At 37.7% G+C, this 22,134-nt stretch overlaps 6 protein-coding genes and 1 non-coding gene across 7 annotated transcripts in view; 3 read left to right on the top strand and 4 right to left on the bottom strand.

Annotated features, from left to right (window-relative positions):
• Positions 1-801: 801 nt before the first annotated feature.
• On the bottom strand, positions 802-2,373 carry LOC18020292. The gene has a single exon (XM_006402299.2). The coding sequence runs from the start codon at positions 2,233-2,235 to the stop codon at positions 1,051-1,053; it is 1,185 nt and encodes a 394-aa protein (XP_006402362.1). The 5' UTR covers positions 2,236-2,373; the 3' UTR covers positions 802-1,050.
• A 1,207-nt stretch (positions 2,374-3,580) lies between these two features.
• Positions 3,581-4,480, bottom strand: LOC18019782. The gene has a single exon (XM_006402298.2). It carries the CDS (start codon positions 4,136-4,138, stop codon positions 3,818-3,820), a length of 321 nt encoding a protein of 106 aa, XP_006402361.1. The 5' UTR covers positions 4,139-4,480; the 3' UTR covers positions 3,581-3,817.
• A 1,467-nt stretch (positions 4,481-5,947) lies between these two features.
• On the top strand, positions 5,948-6,799 carry LOC18019781. Its single transcript, XM_006402297.2, has one exon. It carries the CDS (start codon positions 6,081-6,083, stop codon positions 6,516-6,518), a length of 438 nt encoding a protein of 145 aa, XP_006402360.1. The 5' UTR covers positions 5,948-6,080; the 3' UTR covers positions 6,519-6,799.
• Positions 6,800-10,372: 3,573 nt separating this feature from the next.
• Positions 10,373-12,336, top strand: LOC18019780 (probable galacturonosyltransferase-like 7). Its single transcript, XM_024157112.1, has one exon. It carries the CDS (start codon positions 10,960-10,962, stop codon positions 12,040-12,042), a length of 1,083 nt encoding a protein of 360 aa, XP_024012880.1. The 5' UTR covers positions 10,373-10,959; the 3' UTR covers positions 12,043-12,336.
• A 1,916-nt stretch (positions 12,337-14,252) lies between these two features.
• Positions 14,253-16,029, bottom strand: LOC18019834 (putative two-component response regulator ARR20). Its single transcript, XM_006402294.1, has 5 exons — positions 15,846-16,029; positions 15,568-15,720; positions 15,069-15,440; positions 14,880-14,968; positions 14,253-14,753 (listed from the first exon to the last, which is right to left on the bottom strand). Exons 1-5 carry the CDS (start codon positions 16,027-16,029, stop codon positions 14,253-14,255), a joined length of 1,299 nt encoding a protein of 432 aa, XP_006402357.1.
• A 5,172-nt stretch (positions 16,030-21,201) lies between these two features.
• Positions 21,202-21,332, bottom strand: LOC112087214. Its single transcript, XR_002899978.1, has one exon. It is a non-coding gene; the product is annotated as a small nucleolar RNA snoR83 (small nucleolar RNA).
• A 197-nt stretch (positions 21,333-21,529) lies between these two features.
• The window catches only part of LOC18019831 (proline-rich protein 3), a 1,239-nt gene continuing 634 nt past the window's right edge, over positions 21,530-22,134 (top strand). Inside the window, exons 1-2 of the mRNA XM_006402291.2 lie at positions 21,530-21,565; positions 22,035-22,099. Of these exons, the coding sequence (XP_006402354.2) occupies positions 21,530-21,565; positions 22,035-22,099 (101 nt within the window). The remainder of the gene's footprint in view (positions 21,566-22,034; positions 22,100-22,134) is intronic.

Here is a 22,134-nt window from a genome sequence, read left to right as displayed (position 1 = left end):
ACCTTAGCCACATAGAGGAAGGAGTCAAGGAGATTAGCTTCACATTTCGATACATTCCATTGGGATTAAAATTCCAATTTCATTTTAGGTTTTCTCGTTTTCTTATTTCGACAAGAGGGCAGATCTAACTTAATATGAATGGATTTGACACATGTGTTGTTTCAATTAAATTATATTTTCTATTCAAATCAAGTAAAGGCGCAAATTGGATTTATTTTATATTTTTAGTTCAGCTTGATGGATCTGGAAATGAATATATACATATAAACGATGGTCATGATTCATGAAAACTGAAAAGAAAAGTTTCAACGGGAACAACTAAAAATATGATATGCAGAAGTCGTGTTGATCAAGTGAGTATGAAAACAAAAACCATACATTAGTCACGGTAGTCGGTAGGCAACAAGGGATGAAAGTTTATTATTGTTTAATAATTAACTATTTAACTCTAAAGATAATATCCAAAACAAAAAATCCAAAGAATGAATAGATATATTAGCTGCAAAGGCATATATTATTTAGCAAAGTGCCAATTAGATAAGACTTGAAAGATGCAGTTTCAATCACCAAATGCTAATAAGACAAACCACAAATGGGTCATCATGTATTATGATGGAGATGCTCTCTCTTAACTCTACTACTCACATTACTCCAAAAACACCTCACGCATGGCCCCAATCTTATTTTTATTTTCTCTTGCGCAGATCTCACAGAGTACTTAGTACTTACTAAACAATTGTTGCACTCTCTTCCTCTCTTTCTCAAGTCAAGCCTCAACAAACCAAAACCCCACCACCATTATTGTTTCTTAACCTTTAACTTCTTGGCCATTAAAGAATAATACAAGTCACAAAACTGTTACAACATCACTGTAGAAAATCAGATTTTGAAATCATTCCCAAGAACTACAGAGAATCATAGTAATCAAATCTAACAACAGAGTTGCAATGATCTTCTTACATACATACTATTTTTTTTCTTATAACTTAAGGATTACTGAATCCATAAACCTATACATAAACATCTGCTTAACAATAATTAATCTATGACTTAACCGGATGAAACAGGGTTTAAGCTGCGAGCTAAACCATTCAAGGCACTGTAGCCTTTGGAACTAAACCCTAAACAGCCGAAGAGTCCATGCCTGTAAGGCAAGTATGTCCTCTTCTTCATCTCCTCTGCTTGAGCTCTGTTCGTTGTGTAATGCAGCTCGTGAGCAGACGGCTGCAATCCTCGCCGTTTTGCTATTCCGTTGGTTGGTTTTCCGGCGATCGGAGATTTTTTCGCCGGCGGTTGTTTCTGTTTCTGCTTTTTGAGCTCGACGGATACGTTCTCTGTTTCCGGGATCGGTTTTTCTTCCTTTGAGATAGTGAGGGGTTGAGATTTGAGCTTCTTGTCTTTGAAATTGGAAGGAGAGAAAGAAATGTTGGACCAGAACTTCTCCTTCCCGTTTCCTCTCCCTTCGCTTTTGCTCCGGTGAAGCAGATCCTTGAGGAATATCCATTTCTTAGAGTTTCTACCGTAAGAAGACGATCGAGAAGACGAAGCCGAGCAAGACGGCGTTGTTTCAGCTGAAGGAACGTTTTCGTTACTCTTCGCTTCGTTCTCGTAATCTTCCTGAAGCTTCCGTATACATTCCTTCACCTCTCTCTCTCCGGCAACTCCTTCTTCTTCTTCTTCTTCCTCTTCCTCTTCAGTCCATTGATACGCTGCGTTTCGGAGCGGAGAGAGAGATCTTGCTTTGCGGTGAATAGATCTGCTTCTCAACTTCAGATCTCTCCCACGCCTATTCACACCACCGTCTGGTTTCGCATCATCTTCGTCTTCTTCCAGATCTAGAAGCGGCGCTAAGATCTGAGGCCTCTGGAGATGCGAGGAGAGCTTCATCGGCTTGATCTGGCCGTTAGAGAAGAGCTCTTCCGCGGAGGTCATTGATACGCCACCGAGAGGGCCACTGCTCGAAGACAATCGAGACGAGAAATCAAACTCAAAGTCGCCGGAGGAAGACGAATCGAGCTTCGGATTCTCCGATGGAGCAGCGGAGCAGAGGAAGAAATGCATCGGACTCGAAGGTGCGCTGAAGAAATAACCCGGCGGAGGACCACGGCCGGGACTAGACGGAGCGCTGACGAACGGCGTGGAGCAAGCAGAGCCAAGGTCGTCGCTGAAACGCGGCGTTTCGGAGAAATCAACCGTTTCTGGCTCGCCATGGCCAAAACTCTTAACAACAACCATTGTTCTACGGGAGAGACAAAGAGGTTGAGAGATCAGAGAGTAGATCGATTGTGACTGTGGCTTGTTTCTCAAGAAAATGTTTTCTGCAGAAAACAGAGAGAGAGAGAAGAGAGCGCGAGGAGCGAGGTGAAAGCAGCAGATATGCAGTGTATGTATGTATGATGCTGCTTTTTTATTCTTAGTATTTATTGACAATTCTTAAAAAATTAAATTAAATCGCGATTCTCAAAAACTTTTTCTTTTATTATTAATTGTACTCTAAAATATTCTGATGCTATTTCCTTATTAGAGAGAGAAAAATAAATTACAGTTTACTCGATATTTTGCACAAACTGAAAGATTGTTTAATCCTCTGACGTGTTGTTTGCATGAATAAAAAAGTTGTAAAATTATTATTTTCACGTAGTTAATTATGTTTATGAATTTGATAATGTAGGTAATGCTAGGGTTGTTGCTTAGGATTCTAAAGGCTGATCCAATAGAATAAAGAGGAAGAATCTACAGATGTTTTTGGAATTTATAACGCCATTTTACTAGTTTACCCATATTGTTTCAGAAAAACAAAAAACATGTACTATGTTTTACACAAATGACCGATCCTCAAGGAAAAGAAAAACAAAAAGAAATCAAAATGAAGTCGGCTTACAAATTTTCTTCTTTACATTTGATTCAAGTCACACATCGCTTTTCAGTTTAATCTTTCGGATTATCTAATAACGCCCAAGGAATTTTTATTTGAATTTCAAATAGAAGTTCTGATTTCCATAAATGAAATGAGAAAAATACCATGATGGTGTATTTATGTCGACTCAGGTTATGATTTCAAATTTTCTCATATTTGAATTTAAGCTTGTTGTCCTGACAGGATAATAAGGAATTAAAACGAAACTAATTGGTTGGCATAAGAACTACTAATTAATAAATCAAAATTATCTCAACGAAGAAATATAAGTATAATTGAATAAATTTCTTTGGGCTTATTATTTGTATTTTTATTATGTATGATAGAAGAAATTTCTGTGGACATCTATTTGTTGCTCACATGTATCAACTTCCTATACATCTCTATTCCTTTATTGCAAATAATTGAGGGCGTGCAGAATCTAGCTAAAAATACCTGATTAATGAAGAAAATAAACCACCAGACTAGCGGGGTAATATAGTATTTTGGGTAAAGGTATTTCGGTAAAGCGAATATAGAGAAGACGTGGCTTCACGTGCTGAGCTACGATCGTGCATAGAAGGTGCTTCGTCTCTTGTTAATAAATAACGATTTCCAATGCAAGAAAGTGTATGAATGCATTTAATGGGCCATATATATTTTTATACAACTCGTATGGCCCAAATCAAATGAAATTATAATTGGGCTTATAATAAGAGTAAAAAAAATAATTTGGGCCACAAACGTGTTAGATCTGAATCGTTGTTTGACGAATTACACTCGTTTTCAACGACGTTGTATTGTTTTCAAAATCAAATCAAAAACTCACTTCGACATCAGAAAAAATGTTGTCGCCGGAGATTGTCGCCAACTACAGCCCAAGGCACGATCCGCCGGAATTTGAAGGAAACGAAAAATTGATCATCCATTTATGATCTGAGAGCACCTGTTCTTCATCCAGCGAAACCCTTTCTTCACCGTCGATTTAACTTTCCTTTCCATCACGTAAGCCTTGTACGTCGCGATTCTCGTCTTCCTCTTCGTTTCCGGGTCGATGAATCTCCACGAGGCAGGAGCAGCCGTATGCGCCGTCGTAACTGCTCCCGGCGGAGGCGGAATAGACGATTGTAAACCGGACGAGTCGGATCGGGTCGCTCCACCGACGCCGTAACCCTTACCGTTAACGATCTCCATCCATCGATCAACAGCGAGCGTCCTCTGATTCGACCCGAACCCGTCCATTTTCCTTACGCCGGAGCTCCGTCAGAATTGGAAAAAGCACCGGTAAGGGTAATGAGATCGGGTGGATTTGGTTTTGGATTAGGGAGTCAGGTAATTAATAAAAATGGAAACATGTGTTTAGAGCGTGAGCGGCTCTGCGATCGTTGAGGTGCATTTTCTTTTCCTTTTTTAATGATGGTTTATATAATTTTCCCTTTACGAAAACAACAAAAAATCGTAAGAAAAAAATAGTTAAACTAAAATTTGAGTTTATAAAATATTCAAAAAATATTCTATTTCTTGGATGTTTTTCTCACAATACTTTTTTTGGTGTTACAATACTTGTAAACTCTTGCTTTGAATAATTTTAAATAATTATCAATAGAAGTAAGTAAACGTCCATCTTTCAGATTTTGGTGATGCATGTATCTTCGAAATGGTTCGTAAAAGTTTTAATCTGATTTTAATTACTCCTATTAAAAAAAGAAATCATTTTTGTTTTTGATAATGTTGAAACTGGGAACTATAACAGACTTCTTGATAATACACACAAATGGGTTATATTATTAAAATCTTCGGAAAATATATGTGGCCCAATGGCCCATATATTAAGCAATCATGTACATTCCCTGGAAGATTTCGAAATGAATGTATGATTGGCCTGCGGGATCAGAGAGCCAGCCGCCAGGGATGACTCTAATAAAATTGGGGAATTATGATCCATCAAAGTTGGATTATTTGCTTAAAAACGACAAGGTAGTAATAATATACTTATAACACACAATGTTACACGCTTACGTCTGTACATGCGTATGTGTGAACTTCCCACGTGCGGTGAATAGCAAATCGAGGGAATATATCGAGTTGATGAAATCACAGCTGAATAATCTAATAATGTTAGGTTTTTTTCATTTTTAATGTTTCCCACATAATCAAATTCATGTACACATGACACTGACGTAGCGCCACCTAAAACATGCTACAATTAAATTTGATTAAGATATCTTCTACTTAAACTATAAATTTCTTAAAAAACAAAAAAATCGGAAAATGTTGTTCGACATTACATACATATACATGCGTGTTTCTCTCGCCCTCTATATATCTTACAATGGACTTGGGCTAAGGAATGACAATGAGAGAGAACCAACGGTCAAGATTTGGTGGAGGGTTGTCACATGGGCCATGGGAGTGTCGTCGCACATCGCCATTATTGCAATCAATAGCCATCGACTCGCGCTAAACGCCATTGCTCTCTTATCGGTTATTAAATTAATTAGTTAATGCGATTTTCGTTATAACCAAAAGAGCTGAGAAATTTAATTACGTTTCCTCAAGACAATAATCACCGATAGTTGACAAAACAAGGAATCACCGCTAGTTGACAAAAAAATTCAACGACAACGCTGTGCTTCATTCATTATTCAGACCATTCGTTTTTTGATCAAATAAATCTGGCTGATAATACTGTACGTTCTTATTTATTCCTTATATAAAAGTTCGGTCTGGATATAGAGCCAACAGCGAGGGTAAAAAATTTACACTGAAAAATTATCTAAAAAGTTATATAACAAAAAACTTGAACTGGATGTTCGGAAAGGGACACCGACCATTGTTATTTGTTAGATATATTATTACTAAACTAAAATCGTTAAAAAAAGGAAATGAACAAAATAAAAATAACCTAAAACAGAAAAAGAAAAAAATGACCATCAATCATACACCGAAGTATTAACTTATAATCGTTCGCATACACATAGATGCGTGTAACTAATCACGTGTGTGCTGCTTCATACACACTGTGGTTTTTAGCCATTTAGGTCTTCGTAGTTATTATTATAAATCCCAACCAAACTCTCATTCTCTCTCTTAAATTCCTCATTCGTTATATCTATCTCTCGCTCGCTCTACAAATACACAACACAGCTTAGAGAGAGAGAGAGAAAGAAAGAGTGTGTGTGTGATGGAGATAACGCCGAAGAGGTATTGGCGGAGGTGGAGAGGATACGAGAAGCTTGATGGGTCATCGACGGCGGGTCGAAGGAACGGGAAACGGGTCAAAATGGATCCGACTCGGAAGAAACGGTTTTGGAGGATCAAGATTGTGCCGAAACTGAGAATCCTTAAAACGGCGTCGCCTAAGAAGCTTTTGATTTGGATACGCGATTCTTACGTTAAGATGATGATGCGGTTGGCTAACTCGCGGGTCGTCGGATCCTCGGGATACGGTGGATCCGGATTCGGGTCGGGTCAAATGAAGGAATACGATGAGAAAGTGCTCGTGGAGATTTACAAGCAGATATTGATGGCGCAGGCGCAGGGAAATCTCGTGCACCGCGACACAGCTAATAAGCTTCCTTCTGAACCAGCGATTGTCTCTGTCTCTCCTGTTGTTAGGTAATCATTATAAAATACATATATCATTTTTCTTTATAATAAAAGAGGATCAAAGTTCTTGACTTGTTTGATATACTTTTCGAGATTGCTGATAGCAAAGTTGTGATTTTAATCTGTATCAAATTTATCACAAAAATAGAAAAATAAAATAGTTATGTAGAAAGAAATAAATTATAGATGGTGGATTGTGGGTCCAAACATTTACGTTTATTTAATGGGTGTTTTTTCATTTATTTTATAAAGTTTTTGCTAAATCTATGTTTCTGAAATATAAAGATTCGCATTTACATCGTAATTAAATATGGTTGTATATAGTTCGTTGTTGTACCATTCATGTCCTGTGTGAATTTTTTTGTATATACTACAAGTCATCCCTATAATCAACCTATAATTAATTTTATTGTGTTGACTGTTCTGTGGAATTTCAGTTGACCGTACTTTTGCTCAAAGAAAGTGTGAATTGAGTTTGTGATTTCATCTTCGGAAACCTTCTGAATGTGGGGGAGAGTTTTGGTTGGGTATTTGTTATTTTCAAGTGGATAAGTGATGATTCTAAATGAGTCAGCAAGCACGTATTGTGTTTCTTTCAACTAACTTAAAATCAAGAACCTAAATACCTAATCATGTGAACTAGTGGGCCTATATACCTTTCCAATGAAGCATATGAATTCCGAGTCTTATACAATAAGTATATCCAATATCCATTATTGAAAACATAATTAGTTATTCATCAATAGTCTATACTCTATAGTAATCGAGAAAGGGGATTATAAGACGGTGTGAGGACTTTTAAACACAATATTTTTGGGCTAATCTTTTCTCGTGCTATGTATATATTTGAAGGTGTACGTAATTAGTATTCATATAGATATTGGACTCGTCGAAATGGTCCTAATTTGGTCTAATCTTACTTGGGCTTAAGAAGTTCATGGCTACACTGGGCCTAAAGGGTTCTAATATAGCTCTTTCATAATGATTTTTCCCGGATATCAAACAGCCTCGGTTATGGAAAATGCAGGAGTCTATAGAACATAATGACTCTGGACTTAGTAAAAACAGAACATAAACAAAAGTTTCATACAGTTAAATCTAAAGTTGGATGATGAAAATTTTATCACATCTAAGTAAAAGTCTAAAGTACGCAAGCATAAGGTTTGATGTTCCTATCGTCATCTACATATTACACTTCTGCTAAATTAATTGACCTATATTTCTATCCTCCATGTTAATAAAATGTACGATCGCGTGAACTCCTAAAGTTTTGAACTAGGTTGATTACTCAGGGAACAAGCCATTTACATAACGAATTTCCATGTGGCTCCTAGGATTAGATATCTAAGTACCAATCTTATTGACCCAAGTGTTAGCTTTCATATGCAGATAAATATATCAGACTTTATTATTTTGTATCCCCACGATAAATAGATCAAACGTATCATGTATGTGTCTCTACAGACACAGAAAATTCAAATGAAATTGACACTAGATCAAATTGTTATATATGTTTGACTATAACTTCCTGATTTGTGCATAAATGTACTGTATGTTTATAAGTACACGTATACAAATTTTGGACAGTTTATGAGAAAATAAGGGAATGAGATGATCAAACAATTTCCCCTAATAGTATGAAAATGATAAAAACGAGCTTAGAGGTTTAAAACAAAATGATTTTAAAAATCACCATTTTAAATAATTAGCTAAAGGAAAACTATAATGGTGTAATAAAACGAAACTTACTGCTTTATATATATATATATATATATATATATTCTAAATGTCTGTGTCTAATACATGTGTACCTTTGAAGTGTGAAGTAATGTTCAGATTAATAAACCAGATGATATATGTTATTAAACAGGAAGTTGACCAAATAACATAGTATCTAAAACCAAAAATAAAAATAAATTAGCATAAAGTCCTTTAGCTGAGTAGTGAGCGAGAATACTTGAATGTTATTGTGGCACATGGAGTTTATTGGTCGGTCCAAAAAGAGAACGAGTTATATAATATGAAACATTTGTTTAATGATTCTATGTATAATCTTGAATCACGAATAATACAATACATTAACTGACTTGTCCGATTCAGTTTCTATCAATTTCTATCTTTGAAATATATATACTATAGTTATACAATGACAGATGAACCATCCGTGGTTGTTATCAGTAGTGAGATATGAGTTTACTTGTGTAATTTTGAATCTTCTCTCTGTCTCTCCTAATGAACATAGTTGTCCTATAGAAACATTTTTAATACAAATAAAATTGGACATTTCAACTGTAATATTGGGATATTATTTATTTATATTTCCAATTAAAATTATTTCATAGAGAAAGAAAAACGATGAAGAGGTGTTAAGTAGGCTACACCTAATGGTTACAAAAAGCATTTTAATTGGGTTAGAATAGGCTGCATACATATATACCTTACCGACATTTTTCTCCATGTGAACTGCAATATAATAATCAGGGATAAATGATAATTGTACGTAGTGCATACTAGTAGTCTCGTCAAATACGGACATTATGGAAATTATGCCATCTGGCTCTCGCCAGCTAGTTCAATCGGCCTTATCGTGAACAAAATATGACTGAAAAGATCCATTATTCACAAGTTTTTGATAAAGCTTTTGATTTCGTTTGGGAATCCACACAGAGATTCATACGATATGCTGCTTACCTCAACAATCCAAAATCCGATATAAAATTTAAGATTTAGTTTGTCTGTGTTTTTCATTCTTACTTTCTAATACGAAAGACTCAAAAGTTTAAACACAAGAAGAAGAGAGAAAAATACAGTTCCTAGCTCACAGGAAACTGATGTTACTATTATCTACCACTCATGTGTCATAAATCATGAATCATGGGGTTCACTTGATCCGGAAATCTCCACTTTACTAATAAACAAATTACTAGAAAGGTTTAAATGCTTGAGATATGAATGCAATTAAGTTAGCTTGGCACCGAATCAATTATCATAGAGATTGGTTGTGTGCTAAGTCTTTAACTAACAATTACTTGTTCCAACTGAATTAGAACATCATTACTTAAAGTCAATATCAAATGTAATTATCTGGAAAGTAATTGGTGTATGTGCTTCGTCTCTAGACGCTCCTTATGATTAAATAATGTTGGTTTAGTTTAAGTAAACAATGCACATCAGCAGTCATACGCAAATACAACTTAATTTTGGTTCAACAGACCAGACCAGGTTATCCGGATTGTTGGTCAAAGGTAATCGATGGTTTTGGTGTTGAAACGACGTGGAGCAGTAGTATTACTAAACAGAGTTAAATCAACTCACTTCATGAGGATCCATTTTCTTCTTCTTATTGTGATCACGTATTTTTCAATCGACTCATGAATCTCTCAGTCTTTATTTTTTTTTTTTTTTTTTTTTTCTGAATCCGTTTAGTTTTAAAATGGTTATGACACTTGAACGGTTGTACCGATATCTATTTTTCAAACTTAGTTATAAGAAATGCCAAAGGCATATTATGTTTACGGATTTTGGTTCGCGTTTGGTTTGGAATATTAGATTCCGAATATATCATATATTTTGTTCCTATGGATAGTAAGAAAAATTAATCAAAGTAAAACCTAGTATTGGTTTCATTTCAAGTAAGTTCATAATTACTAAATGTATATAAAAAAGTCATTTAAAGTAAGTTAATATTTTATTTGATGTCAAATCTAATATTATTTTTACTCAAATTATGGGTATAAGAACTGAATACTTGTAATTAAATTCAATGTAGTTGTCGAATACGTCAATTTATAAACACACGTTACAATTTTATTTGAGATAATATTTAATGATGAAATCTATTTTGATTAGCCTGTAGACAAAATATAAATTTGCTATGATTAGCCCCATACAACTAAGTAGAATACAACAATTTGTTGGCGAAGGAGAAATAGAAGGAAAAAGTCATTAGGCAATCTCTCTCTCTTTGTTCTTCTCTCTCTCTCTCTCTCTCTCTCTTTCGCTGCTTCTTCCATCTTCTATAATACTAAAATAGAGAGCCAAGGAAGAGAAAGAGGAGAGGGCTTAAAGAGCAGACGGTGGCGCACCGTAGCACCGCCCCTCCTAACTTGCGCCTCTCTTCTTCTTCATTTTTATCTTTTTTTCCCGACTTGGGGATTATTCCTCTTCTCCTCTCTCAGGTCGCTTCGATCCCACGGCATAGTTATCGATTTTTGATTCTCCTTTGGAATACTAAATCCTGATTCTCACTTCAATTTTGGATTTTGTTTCCTTCTCTTCAGATGCATTCACCTTCTAAATCTCTCTCCCTCTGCGGCGATTTTTGAAAAGCTCTGGCGGACATCAAAGGAACCCTAGCTTTCCTCCGCTCCTACCTCGCCTCTATCGCCGCCGATCGGTGGTTCGATTTCAAATCCAAGAAAAAGAAACGCAGAGGTGCGATTCGCCGTCTCAGGATGCTCTGGATCATGCGATTTTCCGGTTTATTCTCCGCCGCTTTGGTTATTATCGTCCTCTCTCCTTCTCTCCAATCATTTCCTCCAGCCGAAGCTATCAGATCTTCCCACCTCGACGCCTACCTTCGATTCCCGACCTCCGACCCACCGCCGCACAGATTCTCCTTCAGGAAAGCCCCTGTGTTCCGCAATGCCGCCGATTGCGCCGCCGCCGACGTCGATTCCGGCGTCTGCAACCCTTCGTTGGTCCACGTCGCGATCACTCTCGATTTCGAGTACCTGCGTGGCTCAATCGCCGCCGTACATTCGATTCTCCAGCACTCGGCGTGCCCTGAGAGCGTCTTCTTCCATTTCCTCGTCTCCGAGACTGACCTAGAATCCTTGGTTCGATCGAGTTTCCCCGAATTGAAATTCAAGGTTTACCATTTCGATCCGGAGATTGTACGCACTCTGATCTCCACCTCGGTGAGGCAAGCGCTCGAGCAGCCGTTGAATTACGCTCGAAATTACCTGGCTGACCTTCTGGAGCCTTGCGTGAGGCGCGTGATTTACCTGGATTCCGATCTAATCGTCGTCGATGACATCGCCAAGCTTTGGAGGACGAGATTGGGATCGAAAACGATCGGGGCCCCGGAATACTGCCACGCCAATTTCACCAAGTATTTCACGCCGGCATTCTGGTCCGACGAGCGGTTCTCCGGAGCATTCCGAGGGAGAAAACCGTGCTACTTCAACACAGGGGTGATGGTGATGGATCTGGAGAGATGGAGGCGCGTGGGTTTCACGGAGGCGATCGAGAAATGGATGGAGATTCAGAAGAGCGATAGGATTTACGAGCTTGGGTCTTTGCCTCCGTTCCTGCTTGTTTTCGCCGGGGAAGTAGCGCCGATTGAGCACCGGTGGAACCAGCACGGTCTCGGTGGGGATAACGTGAGAGGGAGCTGCAGAGATCTTCACCCCGGTCCGGTTAGTTTGCTTCATTGGTCCGGTAGTGGTAAACCGTGGTTCCGGTTAGATTCGAGACGGCCTTGCCCGCTCGATACTCTTTGGGCACCTTATGATTTGTACGGACACTCACGCTGATTCATCGAAAGATCACGATTATCTGTTACTACACTACAATGGGTTTATACTCTCTCAGCTGGTAAATTCTCTCATCTCACCATTAATTCTTTTCTTTCTCCATTTTCTCTTTCGTTTTCTTTTTTTCCGACTTTGGAATTTGTTCTTCCTCTGTATTCTATTCGATTGTTCGTCTTCTGTGCATGAAATGAAATATAAAAGAGACAAGAAACACAAAAAGAAACCTAGGATACATTCAGATTTGTTGTACAGATTTTTACCATACGTTTTCTAGTTATAAATCTGCCTTTTTTTGTTCTCACTCTCAAAGATTATACTATCGGTTATCGTCTTATCCAAAATACTAATATTCACCGACAATCTCAATTTGTTCCTTCGTAACCAACTTGGTCTACTACAGTGTTTTGTGCGTTCTTTTCTCTCTTAATGCTTGAAAATTTGCGAAAAATGAAAATGGTTTGAAGTTGGAGAATTATCGAAACACGTCAAAATCAAGAGAGCGGATCAAGAAGGACACGACACTTAAGAATAAATATTCTGTTTAAACAAAGAAAATGGTGTCGGTCTCTTTGCTTAGTTCACCTTTTATCTTTTTGTTTCTTTGATACTTGACTCTTTTTGTTGAGTGCGATGATTGTTATTAATTAGTTGATATTAAACCTTACACTATAAAGTGTCTCACTTGGAGCCAAAAACAAAAGTGTCACACTTTGATATTTTTCTTGTCGTCCTCTGGTTGGTTCTTAACCAAAAGGATAATGCGCTTTACTAATCAAGATATAAATAACAACACCTTAGTTCTTCGACATTTCTTACCACATACAATAGTGGGAAATTATTGATTGATTAAAATATTCTGTGTGGTCTTTTTCCGAAGCATACAGTTGTTTAAGACAAATTTGATTTTCCAATTGCAAAGGTGGCAGTTCCCCTTTAATTCAGAGGTGAAAACGAATATCTGTAAAAGTCTGCTTTTATTTGCGTATGTGATACGGATACTTTGGTTTGATTTTTGGAATCATCCACAATGATAGGGTGATCAGTGATGATATCATAATCGTAAATAAAGGCAACAAAAGTGGGGGTAACTTTGATGTATGTGGCATATAATGTATAATCTTAATCAGATAATAAATATCGATATAATTGTTTTTTTGGGTTCTGGTTAAATAGGTCCCAGAAAAGTGTTCTCCTGGTATCCCACGTGGCCTAGTTGCTGTAACCTTCTCCTGGAATCAGCTGGTTCCATGTGCTCCGTGTCACTCTCCGAGCTGTCTCTCTTTTGTTTGACTACATCCACTCCTCCCAATATACTATCTTTAACCTATAAATCAAATGATCTCTCTGATTTGTGGTCATCCGTTGATTTTTTAATTTTTCTCGACCTCATCGGTTATTAATTCTCATCGTTATCAATCCTAACATTTTGAAAATTTATGTAAAGCAATGAAGCGTTGTCGTAGTGTTGAAATATGTATATATCAGATCAACGCTGCAGGCTAAGGTTCATAAAAGAAAAAGAAAACGCTGCAGGTTCATCTAAAAATTCGCAGCTGTCTGTAATCGTGAAAAAAGGTGCTAACTAAATCCCACAGAACATAGCCCATCGAAACATCACCGACCTGGATATTAACAATCATCGGGCCTAAGTATTTATTCTTAATTATAAAAATTTGAAAAGTCTTGTAAGGCCCATATTCAGGCATACAAAAGTATACAACTACTAATTAAGTTTAGTCCAGTAAAAATAACTTAGAAATTTCCTCATCAAAAGAAAGCATGGCCATGAAAACTAAAATTCGCATGATTGATCATTGGTTTTAGAGTCCATAAGTGTAGCTTATTGCAATACATATTGATATTTAATATATTATTAAAAAAATAAAAGAAAAAGAAAACATCGTTTATAATGAGATTTTGTAATACAACATACGAATCCGTATATCAGTTTTGCCAATAAGATTGTTCAATGACTAAATCAACTACTATATTATATCTACGCAAGTGATTATAGATCACTCACAATTAACACGACCAAAGTAACAAAAAGATACTACTAGGCTAAACGCAAACAGCAACGAGGTGTTGGGATTCGCAGTTGTGGCATTCAAAGAGCCTCTATAAAAAAAGAAAAAAAAAAATCAGGGATAGAGAGAAATCCTATTACGACAGAAAATGAATTCATATATGTATCACCTTAGAGCGACGAATCAATATCGATTAACGGGATCAAAATTGTTGTGTCCTGGTGGGAAATACTCGTTGAAGTCGTAGGGTAAGTTTGGAGGATAGAGGAGACCGGAATTTTCCATGGTTGATAACACCTGTGCAGGATCTTGCTTGGGTATCACGGAAGGTAACTGAAGAGAAGAATGGTAGTGCTGCTGTTGCTGCTGTTGCTGCTGTTGTTGCTGTTGTTGTTGATGTTGTGGGTGGTAAAACGAGTCAATGCAAGGGTTGGTCATCAAAAGGCTGTTGTTCATTGTGAGGTAATTGATCGATGGATACTGAATTGGAGCATTCTCTGCGGCTTGATCGTTGGTCAAAAACGACGACGGCACTCTAGTATGGAGATTGATGCTTGAGTTTAGCAGCGGTTGCGAAGCCGTGATGAGACTGGTTGGGTTTGGTCCAGCGTTATAGTGCCACCCTGAATCTACTCGAGTACTCTCCTGGGGAACGCATGGCTTTTTCTCCGCTAGACGGTACTTCTGTCATCGCATTCGATGTAAATTGTTAGTCCTATAATTCATGGTTTCTTGTCTTGCAAGAAACAAACCCTAGTTTAATTGAGCAAATATATAAAAAAAAATCTGATATAAGTAATGATTAATTACCTGAAGATGACTGGCTACATTGTTTCTAGTGAGTCCTTCCACATTCATTTCTTCTAGCATACATTTTAGAATCTGCTTCGGAACAGCCTCTGCGTTTTCCAACGTTGAAACGTGATGATTATCAAATTAATATAATAATGTGGAAACTGATATCGAATATTCGCTAGGGATTAATTAGCATGGACATACTCTCACCGTTGCCGATTTTTTCGACGGCTTTTTGAAACTTGTCGTGAAGTTCAGGAGTCCACGTCATCCGCGGTTTCTTGGACAAAGGCCTGCCTCCTTTTTTATCGCCAGTGTTTTGTTCTTCGCTATCTTGGACGTTCTTGGAGCATACTTCGTTGCTATGATCGAGATTATTACTGTGTTGCCCTAAACCGCCGTCCTTTTCCGAATCTTTTTCAACCGAATCTAAACCGGATTTTGACATTCTCTTGCGGTAAACATGTTGCCATAGAACTTCAACGACCTCTTTGCTCACGGGCTTCACGAGAAAGTCACACGCGCCGTTCTTCGTCGATGTCATCACCGTTTCCTTCTCGTGGTCATGAGACGTGACTTGACACGAAAAATTTAAACATAATTAAGGCCGAATAAACGATGATAAATTAATGTTCTATAATTAATAATTAAAGTCTTCTATCGAAAAAAATAATGGTAGCTTACTAGAATTGTACATACTTACTTACTACGGGTAAATCCATCTCTTTACCAATGGTATTGAGAGCTTCGAGCCCATTAATCTCGGTCACATGAAAATCCCAAATCACGAGATCAATCTCATCCTTACTCTTCATCAAGAAAGCGATAGCATCATCTCCGTTTGTAAAATTCGTCACTGAAAACATCAAAGTATAACATAATCATGATAAACCCTAGTGTAAACCCCTAAACCCTAGTAACCCTAATTTTGTCAGAGAAAGATCAAAGCAAACCCTAAATTTACTCTAATTAATTAGATACCTTGGTAGGAGAATTGTGTCATGAGATTCTTCATGAGACTTGAAGATTCGGAATCTGAGTCGACCAAAACAACCCTAATACTCGTCGTCGGAAACTCTTTGTCGTTGTCGTCGATTTCACCATCGCAAGGTTCTTCACGCAAGTCGTGAGAATCTTCTTTGGGTGTGCTTGATGAGACTGACATTAACAAAGAAAGAAAGAAAAGACTAATCTCTGAGTTAAGCGTAAGGAAGGAGGGGGAGAGAGAGAGAAATTGAATTGAAGAAGGTTGAGAGAGAGAATTTAATGAGCGTGCGAAAAACAAGGTGTATATATATATATATATATATATATATGGATTACGTGCGAAAAACAGGATTTTGGAAAGTAAATATACTATTATTAATTGTTAGCTTATATCGACTTCCTTTTTTCAAAAAATAGTTATCTATATATTTTTAATATAAAAACATGAAAAAGGTATTAAGGGAAAGAACAAGAAGAACTCTGGTGTTTATCTTTTATTCAAGCGGAAAAAAAAAAATCTAAGAAAGAAAGCGAGGATATTGTTAGCGATTGTGAAACAGTAAAACCTGAGTAACCGATAGATCCGATCCAGAAGCTCACCTAGAGCTCGGGGAACGGTAAACCTAAGCCTAGAAGAAGACCACGGAGGAAGAAGGGTCTTCTCGGAGGTCAAAGATCAATGGTGGATTGAAGATTTAGATGATGACAGAGTTTAGAGGAAGAAGATGATTTTGATATTCTGATTGATTAGTTCATAGATGGCCAAGGCCTTACATATATCATGAAAGGTTTCATCGGTCTAAACAAGTGGACCGGAAATGCATAAATAGATGGATAAACCGAAACTAAATCTTAATTGACTAAACCATCTTATTGAGCTAAGAAAACCAAACGATAGAGAGGACTTCCTGTAACAATACTCCCTCGTCGACAACATCCTTGTCCTCAAGGATGACAAGTTGGGAGCTCCTTGATGAACTTGATGAAACTCCATAGTAACTTGGTCTGGAGGATGCACTTTCCAATGGACAAAGACCGTGAGGAGAGCTTTGTTGTGGTGGTGAACCTTCTTCTTGTCATTGTTTTCATGTTCCTTATCACTGCTTACATCAAGTAAGAATCGTGGCAGAGCGGAGACAAAGAAACCTCCTCTCCTCTTTCTGTCTATAACACCATATGACCTTTCTCTGAAATCTGGAGGTCGTGGCAGTGATCCATAGAACAACCAAAGGGATGTGCAGTGGAAACCCGTAGCTCTTAATGTCATGACATTTCCATCCCCATCTACGTGAAACAGCTCTTTTAGAAACATGGGATCTCTGTTACTAAAGATGTCATGCGGCTTGTCCTGAAGTTTATAAACAAGATCCATGTAGCGTTGTGAAACATCAATAGCAGTAGCCAACTTGTTCAGCCCTTCAAAACTATGCTTTGCTGTCTCTGATTCCCTTTCAAATGCAGTTGGACATAGTACTTTGAGAATGATCCACATAAATAACCATGAACTCTTCTCGCTCCTCTTTTTGGATGTCTCTCCAGCCAAGAGCAGCTTGTGTCTAATGATGCCACAGTCAGTGCCTTGAAAATAAGTAACCTCCCACATGACAATAGTCTTGTTGATACCATCTTCAGCGTCCATTAGTCTTTTAGTTCCTGCAACAGTACCAATCGTTCTCTCTCTTTGCTTACATTTAACCACATTTTCCAACAAAAGCATATGAGCATCTCTCGTTAGTTCACTCCACAGCAAGCACGACTTTGTACCAAATAATAAATTTCTCAGACTTCCATCTCCACGAGTTCTAACTCTCTGTAAGAACAACAGCTTTCCCGTGTCTTGTTTACTCTGCTGAAAAACAACTTGCAAAAACCACTGCTTCAGAATAGTTACGCGGCTGTGATGCGTATGACTATCTTGAAAAGCTAAATTAAAATCTTCAATCTGAATTCTTATATCAAGTTGTCGCAGGCTCCATTTACGCATCATCCTCATTTTACACTTGATACTCCCTCTCCTCGTGAGTGTATGTCTATCATCTTGTGGCAAAATTTTCAACATAAACTCTGGTTTATACTTGAAGTTCCAGGTCTTGTGGGACTTCCTCTGCTTCTCCCGACTTTGCACTAGTGCATAATCTTCTTCATCAGTGTAATCTGTTCTTGATTTCACTGTAAATATGAACTTGCCAACACAGTTCCGCTGCTTCTTTGAACAAAGTTTGTCCCTCACATGAATCTTTATGTGAAATTTCACAAAAGAATCTTGATTTGCTTGCACCTTCTGTCCTGTAACTAACAGCTCCTCACCATGTGTTTTCCCTCCAACAAACTCAAGATACATCAATTCCAGTGGTAAACAAGCTTTGTAGTATGAGTATATTGAGCCAAACTTCTCCAACATTACGGTAGGAAACAGCAAACTCTGACATTTCTCTGTCCATTTTCCTGCTATTACTTTGTCGAACCCACCAGGTTCCCACATTCGGTTATCCCAAGATGAACTGAGTTTCACTACCTCGTTTTGCTCATGTTCAGTCAACATCCCACCAGGTTTCCACACTCGGTTGGCTAGAACAAAATCAGAGGATCTATCCCTCTCTTTCACCCATGAAAACTCCTCTAACTCTACGCAATGAAGTGTCTGTTTTCTTGAGCTTTGATGTGTCAACTTACAGCTTTGTAACTCTGCCTCCATACGCCTGGTATAAACACACAAGCTCCACCTGTGCTTCCCGTGACACTTCATGTCAGCAAGAACTAGCTGTCTCATGCTCTCTGACTTATGCATAATCCTCATTTTACACTTTATAATTTTTCTCCTCATGAGTGTACGTTGTTCAGCCTGCAGCAAAAATCCCATCAGAGACTCTAGTTTGTACTTGAATTTCCAGGCCTTAAGACACCTCCTCTGTTTCTCTTTACTTGTTACTCTTAGTGGAATTTGATCAAAAACTTGGTGCTCAATGTTCTTTCCATGAACACTTGTTGATCGCTGAGGCAACACTTTCCATTCCTGGGCATGTAAACCCACGTTGTGAACAAGCAATACATCATAAGCGGTACCTGGAACCTGCAAAACTGAGGGCTCGATGAACGGATCTGAACTCTTCACAGCTTCCACGAACGGGTCTGGCTTCGTCACCGTTTCCTGGATTTGCTGAGCGTCCTCTTTACCCTCCGAAACTAGATCATCATCACATTCCGTCATGATAATCTTCGATCTCTTGTGCTTAGACTGAAAGTGACCAGGGATATCAAGCTCATCACAAAACAAACATAACCCATTTTCCATTCTCTCATACACCTCCTCACATGAGTATGTTTTCATGATTTTGTGCCCTGGAGAATCGCACAGCTCTGATACCAATGAAACAGTAAAACCTGAGTAACCGATAGATCCGATCCAGAAGCTCACCTAGAGCTCGGGGAACGGTAAACCTAAGCCTAGAAGAAGACCACGGAGGAAGAAGGGTCTTCTCGGAGGTCAAAGATCAATGGTGGATTGAAGATTTAGATGATGACAGAGTTTAGAGAAAGAAGATGATTTTGATATTCTGATTGATTAGTTCATAGATGGCCAAGGCCTTACATATATCATGAAAGGTTTCATCGGTCTAAACAAGTGGACCGGAAATGCATAAATAGATGGATAAACCGAAACTAAATCTTAATTGACTAAACCATCTTATTGAGCTAAGAAAACCAAACGATAGAGAGGACTTCCTGTAACAGATTGTACTTCTTGAATTTTGTTTCTTGTTTATCCTTCTCGTTCAGTCGTTGAGGCATTTACTTAATGAATATGTCGATTAGGACGTCTGACTTCCCCAAGTAACCTGATCACCTAACTGTAGGTTTATTGGTCAGACTCGTTTGACGTGTTGACCGAGAAGAAGATATGGGACTGATTAGTTACTTATCATCATGCCTGGTAAACAGAAAATATTAATTTAAAACTCAGTGTTCTTCCTCAAATCTTGATCATATACGATGATTGATTAGTATTTTACGGACATGGTGGTGAATCACCACTGGTGATATCTTTCCAAAAATCCAAATATTTGGGTAGACATGTTCTCCTGAAATATATTTTAAAATTGACATGAAAGTAATGTGCACAAATTGACACAAAAGAGAAGAAAACAAAAGAAAACAGAAAGTTACATCGTAGTGTCTCTATATGGTGTAAGCCTCATGGATCAGTGGCCTTTTGCTTGTAAAACGTGTCAAGAAAATGATATAGAGTTGTACCGCCAAGCAAGATTTCAGTCCCTGAGCCAATAGCTACCGTGAGGTCGGCAAGAACGGTGAGGGCAGTGGCACCGATGCACATTCCTCCAAAGGCGGCTGCTCTTGGCATGTAGCGGTTGAGCTCCTTGTGCAGATTGGAGTCTCTGCGTCCAGTCATTACCATATGTTACTCCTTGAGTTGCTTGGTCACGTCTCTAGCCGAGGATAAGTTGACTACAAACAATAAACACGAAGAGAGTGGTCATAGTGTTGACCACTTTCTCCCTCAATGGAACCTTCTTCAACTCACCACCCACCACCACTATGCAATTCTGGCAGATATTGTAAAAACAGCTTCACCATATGCAATACACGAAGTCATCCTACTCTCATACTTTCTCTGTCTAGTTTTACAGGTTGATTCAGGTGGTTGCTTTCATGCTTTGGTAAAATAAAAACTATGCTTTACCTTGTTCTGTCCTGTATTCGTGTGGATCCTTTCTATATAACAATTTCACAACCTCTCTAATCCAACTGGGATTAGAATTTCCATTTTTTAACCTTATCATTTTCTTCTAGGCTCATTAAGATTGACTAAGACCAATTAAGATTGACTTCGGCCCATTTTGAAATGTAGGTAGCTAGGCTCATTAAGATTGACTTCGCCCATTTTGAAATGTAGGTGGCTAGGCTCATTAAGATTGACTTCGGCCCATTAGAGAATGCCAATGCCCTGAAGACCAAATTCCTTCTTGGTGGTCTACGTTACAATTGCTCAATCGTACAAAAGTTTGCCATAAGTCATTTAGAAAAATATTTCAATTATAGGGTGCGTATATTAGCAACCACGCTTTAGCTATATTGCAACAACTACTGTTAGATTCAATTCCCAAACGTTTAACATTTTGATTCTAGAATATTATTACAAAACATAAATAAGATATTAATAATGCAACTTCTAATCCAAAAATGCATAATACGATTAGAAAAAAAAACACAAAAACTAAAGGGAATAAATATGAAGCAAAATCAAATCAATTACAAGGTGAAATAGGGTGTAGGTAGTACAAAAAAACAAAATAGTTTCATACTGAATTAATATTGAGATTGAAGGGGTGTAAAATGTAAGCAGAGTTACTAATAAAACACCTTCTGGGATTAAAAAAAGAAGAAGGTATTATCAGCGAAACTTGCAACTTTGGTTTAGGCCTCACATGAATCAGATAAGTACCACATCAACTTAGCTGGGATTAAGAAGGCCTTTCAATCTCTAATTTCTCTTCTCTATTTGAAAAATTAACAATTAACAACTATAAATCAAACTATGAGCTCAAATAATTCTCTTAATCATATGAGGAAAAGAAGAAGAAGAAGAACCCTACGACAAAGATCTAACTGAAAACCATTAAAAAAATGTAATTGATCGCCACGAATGAATAAGCAAATCAATGGCGAGTCAGTCGCGGCTGCAGCTTGGAATTGAGGCAACGACAAATATATAGATTTTTCTTTAATCATTAGGGCTTCCGGTTTTCATTGTTTTGGGCTAACACAATTGGGCCTTTGAATTTAATTGGCCCATATTTCGTTGGATGACTAACTATAATACATGGATGATGTAAACCAATTAAGGTAGGTGTAATTAGGCCTGCTATGATAGGTATTGTCTGCAGATGGTTACGTAGACCATTTAACGTCTTTTTCAGTTCTCCGATACATTTGGATTTGGTGAGCACCGTATGATTTTAAATGGCCAACATGTTTTTGATCGTGCATCACACTATTATAAATCCCATACATGATTTTCGATTACTCACCTTTGATGATAATATTTTTTAATTTTTATTAAATTTCTCAATACTCATTAAAGTTTTGTTATAAAAGCCCATTTGATGAAATCGTTTTACTCATCCTACTTCAAACACAAAGAACACCAAAAAAAAAGGGAAGTAGCTTAAGGCTCAAGAAAAGCAATTTGCTCTGCAATGGCGATCCCACGCGCCTCCTTGGCCATTTGCCTCCTCCTCTCTTTGGCCACCATAGCCACCGCTGA

Source organism: Eutrema salsugineum, unplaced genomic scaffold (assembly GCF_000478725.1).
Source record: "Eutrema salsugineum unplaced genomic scaffold, Eutsalg1_0 scaffold_19, whole genome shotgun sequence".
NCBI lineage: Eukaryota > Viridiplantae > Streptophyta > Magnoliopsida > Brassicales > Brassicaceae > Eutrema > Eutrema salsugineum.
The sequence above is the reverse complement of the archived record's forward strand: the minus strand, read 5'-3'. Positions and strand labels throughout refer to the sequence as shown.